Here is a 9,432-nt window from a genome sequence, read left to right as displayed (position 1 = left end):
TCTTTGTTCCGAGCTTCGCCCCCCTCCCCCATTTTTATGCATTCAACATGTGGTGCACAATTAATCTTTGAGAATCACAATATTCGTCTTCTTCAATGAATGCCTCGAAGAAGTCTTCTTTAATTTCATGATTAATTTTGACATCTTCTTTTCGGATTAGGGCATCTTCAAATTTGTTTTCTAAACAAGAATCATTTTCATCATCATTTTGAATGTACATAATTCTTTTATTTAGAAACTCTTAAAAATGATCCAATTGATTCAAACGGTTTGATCGGTTGAATTGATAATCGAAAAGGCTCAACTGGTAATCGCAAGACTTGATTAGTTCAATCTCCGATCTAGTTTTTAGAACATTGATTTTCTTTTTTTTTGATTGGCCATGAAATGTTTTACTGACCACTTTTCCATTTTGAATTTTTTTACTTATAAAAAATATAATATTTATTTTAGAAAATTAAAATTTTGTCGTCTCTTTACAATATTATACATTTCTTTTATTTTTTAGAATAAAGACCCAAAATAACTCCTTTTATATTCCTAATTTTTCCCTTCTATAAAATTTTTGAAAATTTTATTAATTTTCATTAACAAAGTGGATCTCCCAATTTTTAGCATATATAAAGTTTTGAATTCAAAACCCATTACTCCATGGGCATAACCAAACTACTGGTCACCTAGCATATGTTATGTCAAAGGCTCTAAAAGACTTATAGTACATTAGTTCCACATCGAAGAAGAAAAAGTGAGGTTTTGGGCATATAGGCGAGAGTGCATTGCATATCAAACATGTTTCTTTGGAAGAAGGTACTGCTCATGATAAGTGGTATATGAACAGCCCTTTATTGTTCAATTCCTTACTGGCTGGATAGTTAAAAATGCGAGAGAAGGTTATCATGATAATGGCCTCGTGACACAAACATATGGGAAAAAATTCCTTAAAAAATGATTTTTTAATCATAATTCAATTTTCTGCCATACTTAAAAACTTTTTTTATATTGTTGTTCGTACAGTAAAACCGTATCACATTTAAAATGGTCGATCAAAGTTATATGACACTAACAATACCAATATCATATTGACTCCAAACAGAAGATGCTTAATTTGCCAGAATCAAGAACATCATCACTATTAATGCTTTTCTTTTCTTTTCTTTTTGTTCCACATTGGATTGGTTTAAGCACACCAAACATCCCAAGTAAGGATTATGCTTTAATATCATACTTGAAGAAACAATGATATTAAGAAAAAGAAAAAAAAGTGAATACCTCTAATAACCTCAACAAATCTCCCACCTTCCAGGACCACAAAGCCTCTTCCAATCTCCATCTACTAACTTGTGTGTTTCTTATGATGCTAATTATTCCAATTGTATATACGTCCACCATACCTGTAAACTTCCTTCCTACCTTATGCATATAATACTTTTAACAAATTTTTGGGGGTTCAGGATTATGATTATGATTATGAACATTGATCTCTACAACAAGCAACCAATATGTTGTTCTCCCATTATTTACCTGTTCCTGGGCTTGAGGTGGTCCATGAACTTCTCCTGTTCAGTAAGTGCATGGCGAAAATGGCATCGATGCCCATAGGGACAGACATCACCAGCAAGGACCATCCTGCAAACCTCAGTCTTGTAGCGAGGGTGGCGGATTACAGGGCGGAGCTCTTCAATGCCGTGAGCAAATTGGCAGTGATCGCCATAAGGACAGGCACCAGTCTCTTGCCATTTGTTACAGAGTTCAGTTTTGAACATGCCTTGGTTGTACACTTCCAATTCAAGCGGCTCTTCCTCCTTCTTTCCGCCCTGAACGTACACCTTCTGCTGCACATTCACCTAAAAGGATTAGTCAGCATTTCCATTTTAAGGACTTAAGGTGAACAAGAATCAAATGTAAACCTATTATTGTTCGCATTTACTATTATATATATAAATGAATAATTTCATTTTTATTTCTAATATACAGCCAGCGGCCACAAGACTGTTCATAAATACACAAACCTTACATGTCCAAGCACATTTCTTGATAAGGGTAACAAGTTTGGGACTGTTTCACTAGATTTCAGTTACGCTGCCCGTGAATCCGGAGATTGGAAGTAAAAGAGTTTAAATTCTCTGAATTAACAGTAAATGTGAACCCTAGTTTTACTTGCTTAATAAATTGTCTAAACTAAGCAATTGTCATCTTATAGTGCCAAAATAGAGGACAGTAACAGACTCGGTTGAATTAGGTTCTTGCCAAAGCCCCCAAACAATTTTATTTATTTTAAAAAATAAAAATTAAAGGAAAGAGAGTAGTCTTAAATAATGAAACTCGCGTCTTAACATGATTGATTTAGTTAGCTTATTGCTTCATTGCAAAGCCAAAGAAGGCATTCATTAAATAAAATAAAAACAAAAAGGACTACTTGCAATTACGAATTTGCATCCAAACAGAACTAGAAAAGAAAAAGAAAAAGAATCAAACTCACCGCTCCACTGAGTTGAGAGGTATTTCCAGTCCGAGTTGGTCCACGAGTTTTACCACGATGACTCGCTCCAGCTTGATTCATCATCTTCAGATATCCATTAGACCTAACAGATATGCTCTTAGGTAACATGACCCGCTCCACGTCCACCGCACCACCTTCCATCACACTCGTCGGACTCTCATCAGAAACATCTACCTCCCCTCCACCGCCACTACCGAGACAAAGTCCTCGCAACGCGTTCACCAACTCAAACGGCGTGGTATTGTAATCAGATGATGAAAAGTGGTTCTGCACAGAGACTTGGATCAGTGCGCTGAGTTGCTTGTTGAGATCTCGGTTGGCAGATCGAAGGGAGGTATTCTCTTGGCGGAGTGCCTCGGCTTCCTTTGCAGCTTCACGGAGGCGAGTGAGGCAGAGGTTGTGGCGGTTGATCATATCTTGATGTTGTTGCATGAGGATGCGAGGATGGTAAAGAGCGAAGACAGAAGCGGCGGAAGTGGAGGATGAGGTGGTGGAGGAAGAGAAAACTCCGTCGCTCTGGTGATCTTTCGATTGCTTGGCTGCGAGGTCGCCATAGACGGTTGCAAAATTGTCGTTTTGCATTTCCGAATGAAGCTTGGAAAAGCTTTTAGGAATAACAGAAAAAAAAATCTAAAAAAAAAAATGATATCGAATCAAAAACATCAGAAAGTAGATTTCATTGAAATTGAGAAAATTTGACGCTCACCTGAACCTTGACTGTAACAGTAGTGATTTTCTCTTCAGAACAGCGAAAGAGAGTGAGTGAGAAATCTCTTTTTTGATATATATATATATAATATTCTTGTTGTTTGTTTGGAGAGAGCCAAAAGAAGAAAAGGAAAGTAGAAGAAGAAGAAGACTGGTTTATTATAGCAAGAGAGAATTGGAGGGAAGGAAAAAGTTGATGGTTTCTAAAACCGTTTAACAGAATTACCCTTTGCACTCGATTGGATTATCAAGCCATTATTAAGCATTTCCTTAAGGGTATTTAAGTCATTTAGTTAAATCTAATTTGTGATTCTCTGATCGATTAAACGTCGTTGGATGGAGTGGGTCGTCTGATTTCATCAAAAAAGTTTGGAGGGGTGTGGAGACAACGGTTGAAGGAGAAATTTGTAGTGGATTTAGATAGGTGATGTATTTTTATGAGAATGAAGGTAATAATAAAATTAAATATTGTAATGATAAAATAAAAATAAATTAAGCTCATCATTTATCTAAATCTACACTTAAAAATAATAATTTTGTTTGTAAGTTAGACTCACAATTACAGTTACAATTTTATATATATTAGTAGGAGCGATAAGTGAAAGAGATATTGTAACACCAATAATTAAGTTCCAAGTTGGGTTTGTTACCCAATAAATGAGTTTTATCTTAGATTCAACAAAATTCTGACTCCAAACTCAAATATTATGCTTAAGCAAGGGTAGAATCGCAGGCCAAGAACTTCTCCAAACTCTTCACCTTTTACAAATTTCTAGTTTGTTAACTCCACCTCATATTACTTTTTTTTAATTTAACAAAATAATATATATTTTATTTTTTAATTAATGTTAGATATATAAATTAGTTTAATAATTTAAATAATATAATAAACATTTCAAATCATAATTACTATATTATAAATTATACTGTAAAATAAATAATTTCCACTCTTTAAATTTTTATTTTTTTTCTTTTCTTGTAAGAAATTTATTCTTCCATATGAACATTTTGTTTTTAAATTCACCAAGGTACTTTTATTTATATAAATTTTGATGAGTAAATATGGTTTTTATACTTATATTTATTATGTATGTAAATTTTTGAACCCATCCAATATCTCTATTATATTAATCTAAAATGTTGTATATATTAATATGTATTGAATGATTGAAATTTTTTTTTACACAAATCAAATAGTTACAAATTTTAAATTTATGTCAAATTTGACACATATGATCTATATGAATGAGATATAAAATTTGACATTTGGATCATGAAAATTTTAAGTGTAAAAAAAAAACTTTAATTTTATACTTGTGTAAGTAGATCCCTCACAAAATTTGATATATTAATAATTTATAATTTATAAATTTTAAGTTATTAACATATTTATTTGTTGTTGAAGTGATTTTTTGTTGTGTCAAATTGTTATTATCAAATCACCTAAATATTCTTTAGGTTTGATTATATTTACCAAGATGGCCTTAAAGGTCCTTTTCCTTTTTAGTATCCCTGAAGTTTCAACAGCCCAGAGTGGTCCGGGGGGCGCGGGGGTGGGGGAGATAATCATCATCAAATCGTGAATGTTTAATCCAATGGTTGGATGAACTATAATTTACTCATTTATATCACTTATTTAATAGATACTAAATTATAACTCAAATGTAACAAATATATTTTTTAAAAATATTTAAAAGTTAAATAAAAATTTAATTGAAATGATAAAAGACATTAAAAAAAAGTACTAGATTTGGTTGCAAATGACATCAACTACATTTTTTTTAGATTTTATATCTTTTAAAATTATAAAAAATTTCCTGAATTTTATATGATTTGAATAGACTAGAATATTCTTATAATAATGTTTATTATTTTTTATAAGGAAAGATTTTTGGTAATTGCTTAATTAAAGAGTGATACGAATTCAATAAATTATTTGAATATAGTATAGATATGTAAATAATTTATATATTAAAAATTGATAAGAAAATTAAAAGTGATTTTAGTTCAAATGGTAAAGTTAAAATAAAGAAAATTTTAAGGTTATAGGTTCAAATTTTATGTATTTTTTAATATATATATATATATATATATAAAAGAGCTCAAATTACTTTATATAAATGGTGATTTTTTTCCCCATAAATTAACAATTGACATGAGGTGAACCAAATTAGTAAGAAGCATAAATAATGTATTGATAGATAAACATTCAGTATTTTAAAATTGGCAAAAGTTTTATGTAATAAATTAAATGATAATATAATGGAATTAAGATAAATAAATGTTGGGTATAGCACAGAAAAGATGGATTTGAAAATGATATTATTGAATAGAAGAATATCTAAATAAATATGAAATTGGGCAAGGTGAAGGTACATGAAATGCAAGGGGCGGTTGCGGTTAGAGAGGCATTTGATTGTATAATTTGCTTGGAATTGAAGTTAAATGAGAAGGTGATTTTGTGAAGGGGGGGGGGAGCTTTACAAAATTTTCAATTCAAGTCAAGGCATCATATTTAATTTATTTCAGAGTTTGCTTCTTTATCACAACTACAACTACCTCCTTTTCTCCAATTTCAAACCTTCTAACTGAATTACAAAAAAAAAAAGAGAGTAAATCTTCCAATCAAAACCCATTTGAGCTATTGTCATGGTTGTTAAGTTAGGCATACATTTCTTGTTAATATAAATCTTTGTTGTAATTAACATTTAGGTTCGTCTTTCACTTTCATTTCAGTTAGGGCATGCTACTGCTTTAGCTAGCCCTTTGCCCACGTTGCTGTTGCTGGGGATTTATCAGGCAAAGGGACTAAGCGCAGTCTCCCATGGTGTTTCTCAATTATCATCCCAAGTGCTGATTATGAGAGTTTCTTTTCCATTCATCAACCTGCTAACTTGATGTATGACTCTTAGCTGATATAGCTAAAAACAACGTTAGCAACATCTCTTATTTCACTCGAATGTTGGTGCGCTGATAAATAATATTTAGGCAATGTTTTGTAACATATACAACTCTTTTTGTTTTTTATTTTGGGGACATTCACACAACAAATAATCCATGTATGACATTTGAATGCTTTTACAGCAAAAGAGATCATATGTTATAAGAAATTATTGTATTAATCCATTTAAATCATACCATGTAATAAAATTTTTTTATTTGTTATAAGAATTGTTAATGTATTATTTAAATAGATACTAGATTAATATGTACGGAAAAAAATTATATAATAAATATATTTATAAAAAATGATTTAAAGATCAAATAAAATTTTAATTAAAATGTTATGGTGTTTTAAGTTTAAATTTCATGCATATTTTTAAATTTCACGTAAATTAAAATGATAAAAATATTATTTTGATAATATTTATCATCTGATTATTAATGTGTAAAAAGTAAATAATGTTTTTGTAAAGGAAGGGGTAACTAAAATTACCTTCCTTTCATATTGGTCGTAAAGAGCATAGATTTGGGTGGGCGTAGTGTAGTTTAATGATAAGCCATCCCATCAATGTAATCAAAGGAGTTTAGCCCATGTATTGCCTTGAGATACAACAGCACAAGTTCTAAATCATTACAACTAACAGCAAATGCATATATTTTGTAGGTGTTTGTTAAAGATGGTTACTTCAAAGACAATTAACAGATAATATCAACTTCCACATGAGATGATTCTTTGGTTATATATAAATAAATGGATCTATATGTACAGCGGTAGTAGGTAATCGGGCAAGGGAATTCAATAAATTAAACATAAGCATAGAGATATGCATTTTTTACACCCAAAATTTTTCATTTCAATAGTTAAAAATAAAAAAATTTTATATAAGTAATAAAAAGTTATGTTACTTTATTATTAGTTAAAAGTTGTCGTTATTTATAGTGATGAGTTATGTCTCTTATATTGAAAAGTTATGTCACTTTATTATTAATAAATAATCATAATTATTCAAGTAAATATATATTGAATAATTATGTTTATTGTTAAATATATGACTATCAATTTAGGTAGTATGTCTCTACGAAGAGACATGAGACTTCTTATAAATAGGAGTAAACTTTCGTTTGTATGACACATTCAAAAAACATAAAAACAATTTCTTTCTATTATCTCATCATCTTTTATATTCCTAGATTGTTATATAAAGAATTTCTGCAATGCTCGGTGGACTGTTTCTGTCATTGTAAAACATAGATAGTTATTGGACTATATTGCATCTTTGAAGCTCATTTCTCAGAAACTCTTTTATACACCATAATAGAATCTTAAGAAAAGAACCATTAATATACACTTTAAATTCTTGATTAAGATCTCATAAGTTTATTTTTATCCCACAAACCATAAACAAATCACTAACTTTAAATAGGAATTGGGAGCCCATACCCACAAAAGTCTTTATGTGTGTGTATGTGAAGAAAATAATTAAGAGCAACAAGTGTTTTAATGGGGAGAGTTCAGTATATTGCTGGTATCCTCACGGTGTTTAGGTTATTATAATATCATAAAGCTTCAACATTATGAATCATAAGATAAAGACGATATTTTTCTGTATAAATCCGGTAATATATGTTCCACGGAGATAAATTGCGTTTGTGATCCCATTTTTAATTGAATTGTGCCCACATAATAAATGCTATCATTGGCCATTGTGGGTGTAAATTTCTTCTTTCCAAATTCACACAATTTATAGTAAAAATTATTATACCTTGATTTAAGTTGTAATCAAATTCCAAGAAAAAAGAAATTCATATATTCACAGAAAAAAAATTGAATAGATTATTAAAATTCCAATTATGTTATAAAGGATAATTATAAATTTAGTTGTTAATATTTATTTATTTTTCACTACAGGAAAATAGGGCTTTAGCGGTGTTTTTAGTGGCGTTTGGACAAAAAACACTGCAAAGATTATACATTGGCGGCGTTTGCAAAAAAAGGCAGCAAAAAACTGAGCAATAGCGGCATTTTTTGTCCAAGCCCACTAAAAACTGAGCAATGGCGGCATTTTTTGGTCAAAAAGCCACTAAAAACTGAGCAATAGAGGCGTTTTTAATCCAAACGCTGCAAAAAGTTGAGCTATAGCAGCGTTTTTGGTCCAAACGCCGCAAAAAGTTGAACAGCCATTTTCGTGTAGGGCAACTGACACTCGTTTCGATTTGATTCGTTTTAATTTTCATATTTTTTTCTTTTTTTTGTTTTGAATTCGATTTTATTTTGATATTTGAAACTAACTTTATAAAAAATATAAACTACACCATTCACTTAGCTATGAGAAAGTTTTATTTTAGTTACTTAATTATGAAAAGTTACAAATTGATAACTAAACTATTTAGAAGTTTTCATTTAAGTTATCAAGCTGTTAAAATCGACGCCGTATGGCTTTCTCTAAACCCCTAATCCTTAAACCTTAAACCCTAATTTCTAAAAACATAAACCCTAAATCCTAAAACCTTAAATCCCCAAAAAATTCATATGGATGTTGATGTGTATACATATAGATATTAATGTAAAAACTTATGTTTATAATAAATTGTGGAAGCAATACTTAATATTGATTAAATTTATTTTTGTGTTTAGGGTTTAATATTTAAGATTTAAGGTCTATGGTTTATGGTTTTATGGTTTAGGGTTTAATGTATAGTATGTTAAGTTTACGATTTAGGGTTTAATTATTATTTTGGGTTTGGGGTTTATTGTTTTAAAGTTTGTTGTTTGGGGTTTAATATTTAGGATTTAAGGTCTTAGTGTTTAGGTTTTAAGGGTTATGGTATTAGGGTTAGTGATTTTGATAAAAATGACAAAAAAATAATTTATTTTAGGGTTTAAGTAAGCAATAATATTCTTCTTTAATAACTTTTGTACCTTGAAATATATATATTTAAGGTTTAGGGTTTATGGTTTATGGTTTTAAGGCTAGGGTTTTATTTTTTAAAATTAATTTCGTACACAATTATAAAATTTTACAAATTAGATATATTGTTTGAAACAAAACAAACTTAATTTAATAGGAATTTAAGATATAATTAAACTATTAAAATTTATTACTATCAAAGGCATTAGGCTTTACATTTGACTTACCTTAAACGGCATCGTTTTAGGTTGCTTACCTAGTGGCATTAACGGCGCTTTTTGAAAAACGCCGCTAAAGATCGAGTATTAGCAGCGCTGTTTGAAAAACGACGCTAAAGATCGAGAATTAGCGGGCTTCTTCAAAAATGGCGTA

General features: G+C 30.2%; 1 protein-coding gene across 4 annotated transcripts; it reads right to left on the bottom strand.

Moving 5' to 3' along the window:
• Positions 1-1,104: 1,104 nt before the first annotated feature.
• LOC107937206 (zinc finger CCCH domain-containing protein 15) lies at positions 1,105-3,513 on the bottom strand. Of its 4 annotated transcripts, none has more exons than XM_041083007.1 (3): positions 3,207-3,513; positions 2,480-3,104; positions 1,105-1,844 (listed from the first exon to the last, which is right to left on the bottom strand). In XM_041083007.1, exons 2-3 carry the CDS (start codon positions 3,080-3,082, stop codon positions 1,518-1,520), a joined length of 930 nt encoding a protein of 309 aa, XP_040938941.1. In that variant the 5' UTR covers positions 3,083-3,104; positions 3,207-3,513; the 3' UTR covers positions 1,105-1,517. The 4 variants fall into 4 exon arrangements, with proteins under 4 accessions (XP_040938941.1, XP_016725551.1, XP_040938943.1 ...); XM_016870062.2 differs by having other exon boundaries at positions 2,480-3,130; positions 3,207-3,511; XM_041083009.1 differs by having other exon boundaries at positions 1,105-1,829; positions 2,480-3,130; positions 3,207-3,511.
• Positions 3,514-9,432: the final 5,919 nt, after the last annotated feature.

The sequence above is a fragment of the Gossypium hirsutum genome, chromosome A12, assembly GCF_007990345.1.
Source record: "Gossypium hirsutum isolate 1008001.06 chromosome A12, Gossypium_hirsutum_v2.1, whole genome shotgun sequence".
NCBI classification, from domain to species: Eukaryota; Viridiplantae; Streptophyta; class Magnoliopsida; order Malvales; family Malvaceae; genus Gossypium; species Gossypium hirsutum.
Note: the sequence above shows the minus strand (reverse complement) of the source record. Positions and strands in the feature narration are given on the sequence as shown.

What these genes read in the sequence shown, in the direction of transcription:
- LOC107937206 (XM_041083007.1), bottom strand. Translation starts at nt 3,082, where the DNA reads ATGCAAAACGACAATTTTGCAACCGTCTATGGCGACCTCGCAGCCAAG. An exon ending in CCTCTCAACTCAGTGGAGCG is followed by an intron (nt 1,845 to 2,479) that starts GTGAGTTTGATT and finishes TAATCCTTTTAG; the next exon opens with GTGAATGTGCAGCAGAAGGT.